This window comes from Dromiciops gliroides, chromosome 4 (genome assembly GCF_019393635.1).
Source record: "Dromiciops gliroides isolate mDroGli1 chromosome 4, mDroGli1.pri, whole genome shotgun sequence".
NCBI lineage: Eukaryota > Metazoa > Chordata > Mammalia > Microbiotheria > Microbiotheriidae > Dromiciops > Dromiciops gliroides.
The window spans coordinates 141,832,528-141,851,626 of NC_057864.1; the positions used below are offsets into that span (position 1 = coordinate 141,832,528).

Here is a 19,099-nt window from a genome sequence, read left to right on the forward strand (position 1 = left end):
ACAAAAGAAGAAATTATGAAAATTAGAGGAGAAATACAAAAGGTGGAAAGAAAAAGACTACAGGATCAATAATCAATTGATTTTGGATAATCAAAATATAAACAAACTAAAATTACAATAAACACAAGAAATAAAAAGAACTATTAGAGCTTACTACATGTTATAGTGTACTTCTTAGTTATCTTCTCACCATGGTATTATGAGAAAATAATGGGTTTTGGGGGGCCCAGAGGGCCCCCCACTCAAGGGAGCCTTGCCTGATTTTTTTTTAAGGCCAGCCCAGTGTCAGGAAAATTGCAAAAGAAATGCAGATTGACCTTTCTAACTAAAGGAAGTTAACTCACCTAGACCACCCTCAAGTCATGCCAATCAATGGACCTGAATGTTACCGGCCAATTGCAGTGATCTACTTTCCTCTACGTTTGAGAGGATGGATAAAAACCCTTGGGAGGGGGGGGGGCCCTCTCTCTTTTGGCACTCTCTTCTCTCCCCTGCTCTTCTTGCTGCACCTCTCCCCATCCTGGGATTTTATGCTGGGCCTGGGATGCTGGAGGAAGCAGCCACGTGGTCCCCACTCTCTCTCTCTGTATCCTAGGTATGTTGAACTTCTGAACTTTCAGAGACATGTGTTCTCCCTTTACTAATATTTAATATGCTTAATACCAAAGACAGGTGCTATAGCCTCTAATTTATAAATAACAACATACTAGGAACCTCAGCTAAGTTTCCCTAAACCTAGAACAGAGACAGGTACCTCCCTATCATTTCAAACAACACAGCATTTTTATTCTATCATTCTCATTTTTCTTTCAGTCACCTTGAATTCTACCCACTTTGATAGGGCAGCTTTCCCCAGACCAGGTCTCCAAGTCCCTTCTCATTGATTTCTACACTATGCCTCAAGGGGCAGGCCTTCACCTTCTCTAGCTTCCTCAATAGTATATATGCCTCTTGAGGGCAGGAACTGTCTTGCTTGCTTGATTTTGTATCCTGGGCTCACAGTAAGCATTAATAAATGTTATTCTATCTACCTCTATCTATCTAAAAAGATGAGAATCGTGGCAAGTAAAACTATATATGGTCACCCTATTACTGTCCCAAGTGTAGGGAAAATTAGCTGGGGTTTATCATATATTTGTTACTTAGAAATTAGAGGCTACTGCACAAGTTTTGGGGCATTAAGCATTTATTAAAGCATATTAAATATTAGTAAAGAGAGCGCGCATGGCTCTGAAAGATAGAAAAACCTAACTAGGAAAGAGAAGGGAGAGAAAAAAGAAAATGGAGAACCCTAATGGGCTGTCTCTTCTCTCACCACATTCCCAGGCCAAAGAGAGCAAGTGTCTGTGAAGGCTTGCTGCAGGCAAGAACAGAGCCTGCCCATGCACATTGTTCAAAGCTGAGTGGCTAGCATCATTGAAATCTCTTGGTTCATTGGATTTGAGGGTGGTTCTGTGCAGTTGTGCTGAGGTCAGAGGCCAGAGAACAAATCCTCTGGCAGAAACAAGGTGTGGTTTTGAATGAGCTAACTTCCTGATTCTGGGCTGACTTTAAGAAAGGTGAGACCAGGCTCTCTGCGGGGGAGGGGGGTGGGGACGGAAAATCCCCAAATCCCTATTATTAATAATTTTCTCACAGAACTGTAAAGAAATGAAAGATTCTCTATAAAAATATAAAATATTCAAATTAATAGAAATAGTCATCTTCAACAACTTAGTCAAAGAAAATGAAATTGAATGAGCTCTAAAGGAACTACCAAAGAGAAGGAGTATTCTTTTGTATATGGGCTTACAGATAAATTCTTATACATATGAATTTATAGCTTAATTATCTGAAAACTTAACAAATAATTAATATCTACAAAAATTAATCTGGAAAACTGACAAAGAATATACTCTAACACACTCCTTTAATGAGCTGCACACAGTTTTACTACCTAAACTAAGAAAGGATAAAGCAAAGAGCTCACAATCATTCATGAATTCTGATCCAAAAATAATATAAATAAAATCCTATTTAAAAAGACTAAAGTGATAATATACAAAAACTATTCACCATCAACCAGCTGAATTTATACCAGGGATATATTTTCCCACTAGGCTGTAGTCCTCTGTGCTTCTCCATCATGCCCCCAAAAACTTTTTGTCTTAGAGGACCACTTTGGGCATAGAACCTTAAAAGTACCCTCTGTTCCTGGAGCCCCTCCTTCCCTTTGATTAAATGGCTCCTCCCAGAACTTCCATTTAAGGATGGTGTCTAGGTCAATCATTTATCTTCATTTCTCTCTAGGCTGCACTCCTCTAGATTTCTCCATCATATTCACAAGTACCTTTTCTGTCCCACTTAAAGGCATGAGTATATGTAAAGAGACAAAACTATATTTTTGCTGATAGTGAGATGAATGCAAATGCCAAGGACAGTTTCTGGCCAATTAATAATTTATCAACAAGGTTATCTGGCAATCAGTAAATTGATGGTTTCTCTTGGTAATCAAAAACATCAAGGAAAACCCTAAAACACCTTAAATCCCTTCTGAAAGGGAACTCCCTTGATAAGTGAAAATCAACCCTGATTGGTGGGCATTTAATGAGAAGGTGGGCTGAAAGGATTGATCATGAGATTCAGTGTCCTCCGGGCATCTGGGCAGGGGAAGCTTTTTCCATAGGAACTTCTCCAATTAGTTTTCCTCTTCATAATCTGGGTTGCCTACTCTCTAAAGGAAGGGATCAAGGACTGGGGGCACTTCCCCAGGCAAAGGTTTGCCCAGACTGGATTCTGTTTATACTCTAATCAGAAATCAGTTCTCCCAGTTGGGTGGGGTTCCCCTGTGTCTTGAGGCTTAGGAGAATCTCATCAATCAGCCTTCAGAGGCTGGCTGATCTTTTCTGGAGTTGAAAGAAAAAAGAAGCGGGGGAGCCGGCAAGAATCACAAATTAATAACTAGTTATTAATATAATAGTAAAATATTAATTCTCTCAATGGCATGATAGTTTGCTTCTAAAACCCCTAATAATAATGAAATACTCTGAGATAAGTTATAGCCTCGACAAAGTGGCAGGATACAAAATAGATCCATAATTACATTTTTCTGTGGAAATAAAATCCAGAAGGAAATAATATAAAGAGAAAACTCAATTCAAAATAACTATAAAATACACAACATTTCTTAGAATTAATTTACCAAGAGCAATTAAAGATATATAAAAATAATTACAAATCATTTTATAAATCACAAATAATTGGACAGAAATTTATGGCCAATAGGACATACCAAAGTGGTATGACCAAAATTAATTTACACATTTCATGCTAATGTAATAGGGATGGATTTAATTAATCAGATTGATCATGAGGCATCCCAAAGAATTACAAGACTCAGTGACTCAGTTTACCAAGTTTTATTAGAAGACTGGTGGCCACAAGGAGAAGCACCCAAAGGAGAAAGGTGTCTCAAATAGGGAGAGGAAAAATGGTTATATTTATAGTGAGAAAAGTAGGTTATCTCCTCATTATCTTAATCTCCTCCTTAAGGAGGTTGCATGAGAGGTTCATATCTAAATTTGGAATTCCTGGGGTCCTAAGACATCCTCCAAGACAGGTACCTAGGGGTGTGTTTTGGGGGTTTAAATGTCATAAGGTGAACCTAAGGACACATTTGGTCTTTCTGCACACGTTCCTAAAGACATGCTTAAACATGTTACAGTTAGAGGGTCTCTTTGTTTATGGTATCTCTTTACTTTAAGATCTGGTTTCTAGGTGTCCTGTCATCTAGGAATATTAATGGCTATTAATGGTTAATGGTCCCTAGTTACCTTCCCTAGTTACCTTCTGTTGATAGTGCTGGTTGATAGTGACACTCTGGTTACTCAGGTCTTAGTTTCCCTGGTAAGCCTTCTGGCTACTATTGATCAAGTCTTAGGTTATCTGTTAACCCTTTTAGCCTCCTCCATCAATGCTATCCTGATTAACCCATCAGATCTTGACAAAATAATAACAGAACTCATTCGGAATAACAATAGTTCTAGGATCTCAAGGAAAATAATGACAGAAAAGCATGTATGAAGGGAATGGTACTTTCAAATCTCAAATTATATTATAAAGTTTTGAGGGCCAAAACAATTTGGTATCAGTAAAAAAATAAGGATAATAGCTAGCATTTATATTGTACTTTAAGGTTTGAAAATTTATTTTACAAATATTACCTCACACTGGCCCTAGATTCAGAAAGGACCTGAGTTCAAATCCAGCCTCAGACACTTGACACTTACTAGCTGTGTGACCCTGGGCAAGTCACTTAACCCTCACTGCCCCACAAAAACAACAACAACAACAAAACAAAACAAAAAACATATTACCTCCTCAAAAAAAGATCTATTATTATCTCTATTTTATAGATGAGGAAATTTGAAGCAGAAAGAGCTTTAGTGACTTGTTTAGGGTCACAAAGAAAGTGTGTGAGGCAAGATTTTTAACTTGGGTTTTCCTAACTGTAAGTCCAGTGTCCTATTCACTGCATCACCTAGCTACCTAGATTGAAGAAATAAATGGAAACAGGAAAAATAGGAAATAACAGAACTCAAAAATCAAGTATTTGATAAACCTAAGAATAAAACTTACTTGAGAAAGAATTCATTATATGATAAGGACTGTTCAGAAAACTGGAAAGCATTATGGAAGAAATTATATTTAAACTAATATTATACCACAATAAGCTCAAAATCTGATAAGCCATATTAATTAGCCTATTAATTAAGAAAAGGCTAAAATAACCATGTCATATAGATGTAATGGAATATTACTGTGCTATAAGAAGTTATGATAATGAAGAATTTAGAGAAACATGGGAATCCTATACAGAGAAGAAGAAAGTAGAACCAGGAAAATACTATATACAACAAACACAACAGTACAAAATGGAAAGAACAATAACAAGAAAATCTACCACATAATTGAATGTTGTATAATAATAATGATCAAAGATGGCAACTAAGAAGAGATGAAGAAATGGATCTTGCGCCCTTCTTTGAAGAGGTAGGGAACTATGGGTATAGGACATAGTGTATACTATCTAAGTTCATTTTAATTGATTGCCTCTTTTCCTCTTTATTTTTTTAATCCTTCTTACAAGGAATAGTTTTCTTGGTAAGAAAAAAGAAAAGGATATATTAAGAAATGAAGGTAAATGCATCAATAAAAAATTTAAAAGTTTAAATGACAGTCTAATATATTTTTGCACAACCCAGATGTTTTTTAAATTTCCACATGACAAGCTTGCTGAAACTTTATAGAAAAACACAAAAATTAAATACTATCCCATTGATTGGCAGAAAACTGCTACACTTTTAAAAATCTATGTTCCAGAATGATGTTTTAATATATGCTTAGATACCAATAGGTATCAGGCCCTGATAAATGGTAGGCTGTTCAGCTGATGAAATTCACCATTAATTTCTTTTTTTTTCTTTTTAGTGAGGCAATTGGGGTTAAGTGACTTGCCCAGGGTCACACAGCTAGTAAGTGTTAAGTGTCTGAGGCCAGATTTGAACTCAGGTCTTCCTGACTTCAGGGCCGGTGCTCTATCCACTGAGCCACCTAGCTGCCCCCATTAATTTTTTATTAATCATCTTTATTATTCTGAAACATATCTTTATATATCTTTAAATTATTTCTGAATTTATTCTTGTTTTATCTAGTCCTAAATAAAAAATTGTCTGTTTCTGTACCCTTTTAAGTTGGAAATCACAATATTTGAGCATACCATTGAAGGGAGAAAAATATTATAGCCTCAGATGAAAATAAATTTGAATTCTTTAAATATACACACATATTATTCATATGCAATATAGCATTTCACTATATGTTTTAATTTTAATATCTTTCTTTCCACTTCCACTACAGCAGATTTGGCTTTTACTAACGTTAACACGTTTTAAAAATATCAGATCTTTGAACACTATTAATATACATAGAATGTGTTAATCTCATAAAGCTGCAGACATTTATTATAAGAGCAAAAGGCCTTTGGAACTTTGAAAAAGTCAAAGGTATTTACCTGACCATAGATGAAGTCCATCAAATCCATAGGAGAACAAATCATCTCCAACACCATTTCCGCCCCATTCTTCACCACCCCCAGGATAGGGTGAATAACCTTCTGTTGAAGCCCAACCTACTCGGAGGTGCGTTGCTTCAGCTGTCACAAAAGGTTCTGTGTGGTCTACCATGAGTTCATAATACCATTTCTTATATTGAGCTGACCCTTCACTGATGCCAAGGAAAATATTGGGCCTCATGCTTTTAAGAGAAAAAAAAATGCCATTTGAAAAAATCCAAATACACATGATATCATCACTTCTGGTTTATATTAGTGATACTTTTCTGAGAAGAAAGAGATCAAAACCATATCATTTAAATATAGTCACTGATTTAGCATACAAGGATAGTCAGTCTTGACCCTGAACATAATTCACTAACAATCTTTGCTATTATGTATAAATTATGTTTACAATTCTGGTTTAACTATGATTCAACAGTTTAATGTTGTTGGATTTTTTTAATCAATTAATTATCCTCCTATGATATTTGCAGAGGTGTGCTAGTAATGTCCCCTATTTAACAAATAACTCCCTGGGAAAAAATGTATGCAAGACACTTTTAAGTTTAATCTGCATTACTAGTATTTTCTCCACTACTTCCTTAAGTCTAGTCAATCAATGAAATAATAAATAAATCCTTCATTTGTAGTGTCTGCTAATTTCTTAGGTTTTAATACACAAAATTTAATCATTGGCTTTCAAGAAACAGAGTTGATTTTAGAACATCTCTGGCTATTTTGCACAATATATTTTAAGTCATCTAATAGGAAACAACAGAAAATTGTCCACAAAGGATTATGTCTTCAATTTCAAAAGAGAGAGAAAGAGAAAGATAGTAATACAAACCCAAACCACAATTCTTTAATTTTGGTTGAATGGGAATAAAATATCAAATTTCAACTATAATATTTTTCTATTGCTTCTGGATAACACATATACTTAAGTAACTATGTCTTTAATATATTCTATAGTTGAAGGGAATAATAATAGAAAAACCAACTTTTTCCCTTTCCATAACCTAGTTATGGAATTAATTCCTTTTCAGCAATGTATGATGCCATGTTTCATTCCCTCACATAATTGAACATCATGAAATGCAAGTGAGGGCTGTGGTTATTTTTAAATTTTTATCCATCATACTTAGTAAAGTATCTGGCACATGGTATGTACTTAATAAATGCTTGATTATTGAGGTTGGCATATTATATTTTAATCACATTTTCAAGAGCTTCTAAGGATACACTGAATCATCACATATTACTTGATTCTATGAACACAGAAAATTGTCATGCCTTTACTTCCCTTTAACATCAGCTTATGGGGGGAAGGTAGGTGGCACAGTGGATAAAGCACCAGCCCTGGATTCAGGAGGACCTGAGTTCAAATGCGGCCTCAGACACTTGACACTTACTACTTATATGACCCTGAGCAAGTCGCTTAATACTCTTTGCCCCACCAAAAAAAAAAAAAAATCAGCTTATTCCATCAAACTTCAAATTTAATTTGGCTATTTAGATAACCCATTTTATTATGATTTATTACATGGAATGATAAATATGTAAAACCTCTGACTCAATTTTAAACTGTTGTACCTTTTTCTCAATTTGTCCATTGTAACAGTGGTAGTCATGAAATTCAACTGTCTGAAGAATTAAAAATAAGTATCACACAGAAGACAATGGAGAGGTACATAAAGGTTATAAACAGGCTGCTACATACAATCAATGAGTCACTTTGAAGATTAGGAATAAAAGACAACATCAAGGAACTTTATGATACAAAGAGAAGGAAAGCTAGTTATGTGTCAAGAACAAGGAATAACAGATGAATAATAAGAGTGTTGCACTGGTAATCTCACCATGTAAGGAGAAAGTAAAAAAGGCATTTAGTGTATCTGGGTAGACCCACATAGTAAATATTTAAAAGTACATGGACAAGAGTCATAGAGGGTAGATAGGCATGAATGGGTTGCAATATACATCACTGGAAGGAACACTAGAATTAATAAGATCACTGATCTATTTCAGTATCATTCACATTAGAAAGTAGCAAACATCCTTATAATTCACTAAGACCAAAAACCTTAAAGAGTTTGTAAGAATGTAGTCTCCATAAAAATTTCCTCTTATTAAACTCTACCATATGAATGAACATCCATTACTCCCAAAAGAACTTAGACTACTGAAAGTAAAAAGGAAAATAGTTCCTCATAAGGAAAAGTTTGGGGCATATTTAAGTTTCCTTTTTTTTTTAATAAGTGGCATTCATGTAAAATAATACTTTTAAGTTGCTCAGAAAGTTTATAAGATACAACTTCTAGAAAAGAGACTAGACTTAATTTTTTTAAATACCTGCTCACGTGATTTACAAGACGTGTCTGTAGCAGCAGATCTCTTCCTGGTAGGAGGTTGTCACAGATTAGATGCTGATTAGAACGGACAGCAACTCCATGGCAAACACAGAGAGAACACAAAACATCCAGAACCTAAAAAGGAAAACAGCTTTCTTCTCATTTTATTTACACTTTATTATTCAAACTATCAGTATCATTCACATTGGAAAGTAGCAAACATCCTTATAATTCCCTAAGACCAAAAACCTTAAAGAGTTTCCAAGAATGTAGTCTCTATAAAAATTTCCTCTTATTAAACTCTACAATATAAATGAACATACATTACTCACAAAAGTACTTATAAGACTATTAGAAGTAAACAGGAAATAGTTCCTCATAAGGAAAAGTTTGAGACATGTCTGTTTCCTTTTTTTTTTTTAATATTTTCAATCCTCATTCTTAATCTCCTAGAAGTTAGGAAACATACCATATTCCTTTGTTTTAACATAGTCTATAAAGTACTTACTTAGTAAGTTCCACTTGATATGTCACTAATGTCAGTGGAATAATCCCAGTAATACTGCCAAAAAAAAAAGACTCATTCTCCTATTTAGTTTACTTTATGTCAATAAAATATATCTCCCTCACCTTGTGATTTCGTCCATGTTTGTCTAAAAGTGAGATAATGGATTTAATATGTCCTTCTTTAATAATATTCAGGGCTTCTGGACTTTCCACCAATACACAGTGTAAAACCTCTAGAATCCCTAAAGACAAAACAAAAGAAAAAAAGTAAAAAAAAAAAAAAGCCTCAGGGACTTTTATCTATTCTTTTCATTATCTAGTCTTAGAAAACAAGATAACCAAAGGAAAATACTGTCCCCAAGAAAGATTCAGTAGACTGAAAAATTAAGCATATGCTTTAGTAAATTACTTTAATTTTTTTTATATATTTGTCTCCTCCTACAAGCAAACTGTTTCTTCTTCAAGAGTTTATCAAGGTTGACTCATTCTCATCATGGGCCCATTCAGAAATGGGTCTTATACCAATTGTCAGTGTTATACTATGTGCTCTGATACCTCAATATAGCCCAACAGTAGTTACAGAGAAATGAGCATCAATGTGGAATTTAAAAAGAAAACTAATGAACAACAATAATAGACATTTTTATGTATATATATACATACATAAACATGCATATAAAATCCATTATTATGTTATATGTACATATGTAAATATATACTATATTATATAACTACTATTCTATGGAGGGAGCTGGGTGGCTAAGTGGATAGAGTACTGGTCTTAAGTCAGGAAGACCTGAGTTTAAATCAGGCCTCAATCACTTCCTGACTATGTGACCCGGGACAAGTCACATAACCTCTGTTTGCCTTAATCCTTTGGAGAAGGAAATGGCAAACCACTCCAGAATCTCTGTCAAGAAAACCCCATGGACAGTATTGGCATTCTAGGTCCACAGGATAATGAAGATCCAGGCACAACTGAATGAACTACTAGACTAGACTACATTACGCTACACTATACTATAAATATTATACACACTATATATACTATATATATGCTACATATAAATTATTTATATATACTACATATAGCAAAAACTATACTATATATTATATCTATAGTAATGGGACATTCTAGAAAGATCCAGGAACAACAAACTATGTGGACAGAAATTGATTTGGAAAGTAGGCTCTTTAGAAAGATCATATAGTCTATGAGTTAGTAAACTATAATCTGAGAGCCAAATCCACCCTTATTTATCTTTTTGTGCCTGCCTTGAGCTAAGAACAGTTTTTACATTATTAAATACTATAAAACTTTATTTGAAAATGTTAAAAATATTCTTGGTTCTAGGAGACAGTTTGACTACCCCACATCCAATCCGAATTTAAAGGAGAGGGGAGAATGGGAATAAGCATTTATATAGCTTCTACTATATGACTAATACAATGCAAAGTACATTTTACAAATATTGATCTTCATAACAACTCTTTGAGGTTAGTGCTATTATTATCCCCACATTAAAACTGAGGAAACCAAGGTAAACAGAGGTTAAGTGGCTTCCCTATGTTCAACCAGCTAGTAACTGAGACAACATTTGAACTTATATCCTTCCTTACTCCAGTGTCATGCTCTATCCTTGGCTTCATTGGTAGATAAATAGATTAAATACAAAGAATATAAATATAAGGTATGTTGGACGTGAGGGTATAGTCTCGTAAAACACAGAGGGGCACTGGGAGAAAAACTAAGTTTCAAGAAAGTCTGGTGAGAGACCTAACTAAACAAAGTCATCCTAAATGCATTTAAGAATGAAACTGGAAAGGAAAAAAAAAGATGAAAAAATCCCCAAAGATTTTTATAAATAATTCTTTGAATCAAGTACAAAGAAGTCATTACATTTGTAGTCTACGATCACAGTCCGTGATATGTTTCTTGAGTTAAGAGAAATGGCACTGAAGGGGCTTGAGTTAGAGTGGAGGAGAGGAAGTATTTTTGCTTAGCTCAATATGGCAACTTTGAAAATGTTCCAGACTAAATTCTGATGAGGAAAGCCAAGAAAAAGTCACAATGAATAATTTTTTCAGCCCAGGGCAGCTTACAAAGCTAGACAGAGAGGTTTGCAGAGACACTACTATGGGAACTAGTCAAAGAAGGGTGGGGGAGGTGAAGGGAGGGGGCATTCCAGCATCAGGGAATGAAAAATAACTGAGATAGATTGTTGTTTGTCTTTTGTTCTCAAAAAGGACCAATGATATCAGGAAAGTGGTATCTTGACATGCACTGAATTGCATTTAAGTGAGGTAGGGCTGCTCAAAGTCATCTGTCTCACTCTCTCCTCCAGAGTCATATGGGTCTAGTGGTAAGACACAGATCAGTACTACTAGAGATGGCCCCAGATGCAGTAGGAGACCTTGGCCTTTTTAAGCTAAGGCCAGGTCAGGAAGCACTAAGGCAGGAAGAGCCCTGAGGGTATTCCTGAACTATTTCAGCCATCTGGAAGCACTGTCACTCATTACCCAATTTCCAGTAACAGTTCCAGGGCCAAGAGAAGCAGTTGTGAATGAGAGGAGGCCCAACTGTTTAATGAGCAAAGAACAAATTTCAGAAAATTAGCTATGAGGCTCTGACTCCAGGAGCAGAGCAGTGACTCAGTTCCAAACTTTGGCTCAGCATATAAACCCACAATGGAATAAATAGGGCAGAATCCCAAGACCAAAGGTGGAGGCAGAATTCCTAGTGCTCTGAACCTACAGAATCTGCCAGTGACTGAGTCCAGCAACAGTCTACTGAAACTCACTACACTTAAGGCAAGAGACCCATGATTTAGACATAAATATGATTTAAATATACAGGCTAATATTATAAGAAAATAAGTTAAGTATGGGAAAAAATTACCTTTCAGATCTAAGGATATAGGAAAACTTCATTACCAAACAAGAGACGGAGATGAATGTGAAGTAAAATGGGTATTTTGATTACTTAAATTTTAAAATTTTTGCACAAACAATACCAATACAGCTAAAATTAGAAGAAACGTAGGAAACTGGAGGGAAAAAAAAAAACTTTGTAACAAGCCAGACAATTGATTTATAAAGAGAATTTCCTTCTCTCTTCTCTATGTGCGGCTGACCATAACCTCCCACTGAGAGGCCCTTGAACAAATGAAATACGTTAATAAGCAACACTTTTGGATAATTGCTTTATTTTAATAATGGAATCTAAAGAGATTAGGTAAACAGCAATAAAAAGCTGAAAGAAATATGCGTGAACTCTGGAACAAGTATAATCTTTTCTCCAAAAAGAGAGAGGTTTCCCTTATAGATAGTTTTTGATTGGTTTTGTACTCTTAAGAGTACCTGAAAGGTTATAAAAACCAAATCCATACTCTGGAAAACTGAATTTATTATTAGCAAGAGGAGTATTCTTTGGTCAGCTAATAAATCTCTTTGCTTTCATTTTGGCTTCCTATCTTTAACTCATAGCCATTGGATCCCAGGTGACGGGTATGCTTCTTTTGGTTTTAATCTTAAAAGTATTTTATTATTGTCCAGTTACATGTAAAGATAGTTGTCAACATTTGTTTTTATAAGATTTTGAGTTTCAAATTTTTTCCCTCCCTCTCTTCCCTCCCTCCAAAGACAGAAAACAATCTGATATAGGGTATATATTTACAATCACATTAAACGTATTTCTATATTAGTCATGTTATGAAAGAAGAATCAGAACAAAAGGGAAAAACTTCCAAAAAGGAAAAAAAACAAAAACAAAAAAAAAGCAGAAACAGTATGGTTCAATCTGCATTCAGATTCCACAGTTCTCTTTTCTGGAGGTGGAGAACATTTTCTATCATGAGTCCTTTGGAATTGTCTTGGATCACTGTATTGCTGAGAAGTTTATCACAGTTGATCATTGCACAACGATGCTGCTACTGTATACAATTTTTATCACTCAGCATCAGTGATAGGTATGTTTCTCTAAGAGGTTGAGAGAATTCCCTGACATTAGAGGCAAATAAGGAGACAGTTGTGGGGCTTTTTTAGCAGAAAAGTTATTTGGCCAGATATTTGTTTTAGGATTATTTAGGAATAAATGATATATCATAGACATACACATTATTTGTAAAACTAAAAGCCCTGTATAAATGCTAGCTATTATTCATCATCATCATCGCCATCATTAGCAATATTTTGATAGCTGTGTGGGTGATGGATTTTAGAAGGGAAAGACCTGAGACAGGGTAATGTATTCAATAGTTCAAGAAATGATAAGCACCTAGACCAGAGGATCTACAAAATATCATTCTTACAGACAGTTTAACTTTTCCAGGGTATAAGTACAGCATTCAATTTTTCCATCTGTTATTTCTTACTCTTCCAATGTAACTGGCCCACTTTTATTTAGGATTAGATATTTAATAAATATTTTATGTCCTTTCTTACTACTTTATCATCATTGATACTATGCTTCATTCTTCTTACCATATATTTCTCCATTGCCCTTTGAGTTGCATGTAATTTGATTATTTGGAGATTATAGTATTCTATGATTCATAGTCATTTCTCATGCTCAGCATTTTTTTTTTTTTTTGCGGGGGTATGGGGGTTAAGTGACTTGCCCAGGGTCACATAGCTAGTAAGTGTCAAGTGTCTGAGGCTGGATTTGAACTCAGGTACTCCTGAATCCAGGGCTGGTGCTTTATCCAGTGCACCACCTAGCTGCCCCTCATGCTCAGCATTTTTTAAAAATTTGGACCTATGATTTCATGTGTGGTACAGAAGGCTACTGTACTAATGTAGATAAACAATTCAACTCATAGGTAATTTATAGTCTTAAGTTTTCTGAGATGCTGAGTGAACTTTATATGCTTTAGTCATTTTTTGATATTTTATCTTTCATCTACTTATAGATTTATAAACTTTATTAATAAAAATGTTTATTTTTTTAAAATATGAAACTTGCCTTTTGGAAAACTTTAGCAGAAACAGTTGCTATACCCCTGTACACCATTAAAAAGATTTCATTAAGGAGGCAGCTAGGTGGCGCAGTGGATAAAGCACTGGCCCTGGATTCAGGAGGACCTGAGTTCAAATCCGGCCTCAGACACTTGACACTTACTAGCTGTGTGACCCTGGGCAAGTCACTTAACCCCAATTGCCTCACCAAAATAATAATAATAATAATAAAAAATATATATGTATTAATGAATTAGTTCTATCTAAACCACATATTAGAGCAGGATAATAGACATTTTTCATACACTTAATTTTTAATGGATTTTTTATGCATCAGTTTTGTGAGTTGTAGATCTTATTTAGGAGATTCTATGACAGTCTAAGTTCTGACACAATTAGATCAATGTCATTCACAAACAGAAACATATGGAGTACTGTACCACTTATGGAGTATCAGCTATTTGTACTTTACACTGGGGCACTTACTTAACTGAAGGCTAAGCATGACTGTGCTCAGTAGGCATTCTAATTAAGCACACAGAAAGTTGAAGTGGGCTTACATAATGAAAGGGCACTCCCTTCCTGACTTCAGAGAGGGCCCAGATATTATCTGACTACTTCCTATCAGACACAATGACTAAATGGTCCATATTGTATGCTACTGAAGTCTTTTCATTGGTTGTGCACATGGACCTCTGTGGATATACTAAAGGGATGATAATATATCTTTAATGTACTTACCATCTCTAAATCCTATGATCCCATATTACTAACAAATTTTATTCTTGATTTCCATTCTAACATTACTGAATTTAAGCATAGTAGTCCCATCTTTTCAGTTGACAGCAGGGATTTTTAACACTATTCTACTCATACATTTTATAATTCAAGAACAATTCCATAAAGCTAACAGAATCCAGCATGAGGGAGAACTGTAATTTTTTAAAATAAAAATACCTATCTATGTCTACAGACTAGTAGTGAAACTATTGCTAGAAATCTTCTGAAAGAACTTTTCTGAAAAATATCTGAAGCAAACAGTTTTCAATTTATTGCCATGAAATATAGACACTATACTATAATATGAAACATTTAGTTGCATAAACTCAAATACACACAGACTGGCACCAGTAGTGGTAGGAAAAATGGAAAGAAAGGATGTTAACTCCTAAAATAGTATTCAAATGATTAATTAGGAAATCTTCAAGTTGGGGCAATTTATAATTATGTACATGTAAATGGCATTTACTTCTCAAGGACAGAAACAAGGCAAATATAGAAGTACAAAGATAAGTAGAAAATATACCTGAGGATGCCTCCAGTCTTTCCAATCTGCTGATTAGCCAGTCCAGGGAGCCAGAAAATTGAGCACAATTTTTGCGATTTCCTCTAATGAGAGCCGCTATAAAATAAAACAAAATATAAATTTATGTCTTTACTTGTATCCCAAAACATTCATAACAAATTAGAGCAAAGTGTTATCTCAAGTTTACTGGAGTACCATGAAATTTAAATTCAATAAAAGACACAGACATACATCCTGAAAGCTTAAAAACCATCTAGGCCACCAGGGTCTAATTTATTACTATGGAATGAAGCATGTTTATCTTTCTTTACTAGAAAAATTGACTAAAAGTTCATTATTTAAGACAAAGAGGAACCATGACATAACAGAAAGAAAATGAGTCAGAGTGGGAGAATGGAAAGTACATTAGATGTGGAATCAAAGAATTTAGATTCAAATCACAGCTCTGCCCCTAAACTGCCTGACTACCTATGTAACCTTGAGCAATTCATTTAACTTGCCTAGATGTTTTTATATGTAACATGAAAGTGTAGGTGGGGCAACTAGGTGGCACAGTGGACACAGCACCAGTCCTGGATTCAGAATGACCCAAGTTCAAATCTGACCTCAGACACCTGACACTTACTAGCTGTGTAACCATGGGCAAGTCGCATAACCCCAATTGCCTCCCGAAAGAAAGAAAGAAAGAAAGAAAGAAAGAAAGAAAGAAAGAAAGAAAGAAAGAAAGAAAGAAAGAAAGAAAGAAAGAAAGAAAGAAAGAAAAAGGCTCTCCCTGATCCTATGACCTTTGGATTGCAAGTCGGGGAGTCTATGACTTCTATATAGGTAAAGTCAGATGATTATATTATATTATATTATATAAGATTATATCCAACAACACATTCAGTACTTGAAAATGTAAATGGATCAGGATCTTGATCTCATCAATATAGCAATTCCTTCCAACAAGCAGATCACCACCTATCAATGTCTGATGATTTTGTGTGAATTTTGTCCTTCCCATTTTCCCATAGGGTCAGCACAAAGGGAAAAGGGGCTGGGGGGATGGGGTCTACCCAACACGCTGGGGGTCCTTCCTTTAATTCTCTTGACATTGTCTGACTACCAATAGATTTTATCACCTTTCTATTAATTAACTCACTCACCAGATGACCAGATTATTTTCTTTTTTCACTCATACATTTCTTTGATTCCTTTACTCTGGTCTTATTTAAAAGTTCCTTCCTTATTATGGGTAGCAGCTTATCTCATCCACTACTGTCTCATGAGTTTTATTCACTTTAATTCTGAGTTATTCACTTTAATATTCTATGACACCAGTGAAATATTAGTGTTAAATAGATGGTACTTTTTTTTGGTGACAAATTTTAATTAAAGGAGCTTTGCAATTTCCAAAGGCAATACTTTACTCTGAAAAGGTTTGGTAGGCACTGGACAGGGGACCATTACAACCCAGAAAATATTTTAATCAATAACCACTTGATTTACCTCTCAAAAAAGGGAAATGGTAGTCAGACGTTATATTGATTTAGAAAATAAACTTATCCATAATATTTCTTAAATGTATTAGTGTACCTGTCTTTACATCATCCCTCTAACATTAACTATTTCCATCTTTTGCCATTTTTTCCAATTTGTTGGGTGAGGTGAAACTTCGGAGTTGTTTTGATTTTTACAGGTTTCTTATAACTAGTGACTTGGAACAAGTTTTCATATTGCTATTAATAATTTGAAGTTATTTTTCTCCAAGAACTTTTTTAGTCAAAAACAGTTATCTAGTCACATTTTCTCCATTTTGTAGTTGTGAATTTGATTTTTCAAATAGAGAGGTAAGACTTTATGTGTATTTGTATTCAATTTCATCTTATTATACTCAGTCCAACATTCCAAAAAAAAAAATCTCAAAGGATAGTGAATGATTATGTAACATATCATCTCATGAATCAGAAAAGGATTGGAGCATAAAAAACAGTTTAAAGAAAACTCAGCAAGAGATCCAACTAAACGAGTCACTCCAGGGGCATTTAGATATGAAAATGTAATAACAAACAGAAGAAAAATGGGAAAGATCAGGAAAAAGTTTTGTAACAGCTTTTACCATCAAGGTGGAGCCACTATAATAGTACTCTAATGGCTTTCCTTACAAAGGAGGTAGAAATGACATTAAAGGTAATGAAGAGAGGAAAGACATCCTGATTGGACTAGGTATATGTATAGAGATCTTTGCTGGAAGAGGCACAGTTTTCAAGACATCATAATACCCATTCACAAGGTATCTGAATGTGGTGAAAATATTGAAGATACGACAGGAAAAATTTCGGACTTTCTTGATGCAATAAAAAGTGACAAAGAGAATATTAACAACTACTAGCTTATGTCCTTACTTTCCCATCTATATAATTTTTATGAGAATTAACTACATATGAACTGATATCTTTGATGGGATGTTGATAGGGAATAAGCAGACTTACTAAAATGATACTCCACAGTGGTCTATGATAGTTTACCAAGAGATGTAGACAATGTAAAATACCACTATACTTCTTATTTATGGATTAAGAAAAAGCATTTGATATCAACCAGCAAAATGTCACCTTAAGGGGCAGCTAGGTGGCGCAGTGGATAAAGCACCGGCCCTGGATTCAGGAGTACCTGAGTTCAAATCCGGCCTCAGACACTTGACACTTACTAGCTGTGTGACCCTGGGCACTTAACCCCCATTGCCCAGCAAAAACAAAAACAAAAACAAAAACAAAAAAATTTCACTTTAAAGGCTCTCTTCCAACAAAGTGTCTGCCATGCAACTACCAAAATCATTCAAAATTTCTTGAAATATGTAACAATGAGGGAAAGTATTCAATAGCCAGTTGATCATAAATATAAGGCAAAGTATAAAACAAGCAAGATATAAGCTCGCCAAAGGTGTTTGCCACTATGATGGAGGAAATGCAGTGAAGGCTCCAAGTTGAAGAGAGATTCCTCACAAATCGAGGTCTCTCCAGATGTTCCTTTTTCTGCTGACATTCTGCTGACTGCTTCAAGTCCCTGAACCCTACAAAACACCCTGGGGATGAAATCTGTAATCACTCAAAAGAGTATAGGATGACCAAGGAAAGATCACAAAGGTGAAGCATATCTATTGCCTAGATTACGACACATATTTGGATGGAGAGCCCAGAGTCTTTCTATCAACATGTATATCTGAGACAGACAGAACAAATGAACAAATTGGACTTAGAATTAAATGGCAGAATGACAAAATGGATTGCCTTTAAGAAATTGCAAAAGTCATATAGTATCTCAAGTGCCTACAAACAAGGACTATATTCTTAACTGCAACCTTCTACCTGTAGTACCATGTGCTACAAACCATAGAATACAACAGTATTTGAAGGACTTAAAATGATTATGACACAGTGGTCAATGGATAGACAGGTGGTACATGAGAGCAGGCTAAAATATTTAACCAATAAGGAATTCAAAAAGATCAGGAGTAAAAGATGTAATCAGGGAAATGTATAACTGTAAGAGAAGATGGGGTAGGCCTGTAATGAGTGGAAAAGATGATAAGTGAACAGCCCAAGAGCTTCAGTGGTATTCTCATGATGTCCAAAGAAAGCAAGAAAAGCCTCTGGCATACTAGGTAAGTCCCTACAGCAAACATGTTATGGCAGGATATAATAAGATTAAAGGGCTTTGAACACATATTTAGTATTGGACCAAAGACTAGCCTAACTACATTTAGAGTTTCATCATTCAAAGTTTGGCCACAGGATGATTAATATAAATTACAGAAACTGTGAAATTGTTACTATATAAAATCATAGCAATCTACATCAGTGTAGGTAGTAACCATGTTGAAGGAATCATAATATCCCTGAAATA

The 19,099-nt window shown here is 34.9% G+C and overlaps 1 protein-coding gene across 1 annotated transcript in view; it reads right to left on the minus strand.

Annotated features, from left to right (window-relative positions):
* The window catches only part of RYR2 (ryanodine receptor 2), a 758,695-nt gene that overhangs the window by 356,203 nt on the left and 383,393 nt on the right, over positions 1-19,099 (minus strand). The window contains 4 exon segments of the mRNA XM_044000528.1: positions 6,053-6,294; positions 8,447-8,580; positions 9,076-9,194; positions 15,215-15,310. Of these exon segments, the coding sequence (XP_043856463.1) occupies positions 6,053-6,294; positions 8,447-8,580; positions 9,076-9,194; positions 15,215-15,310 (591 nt within the window).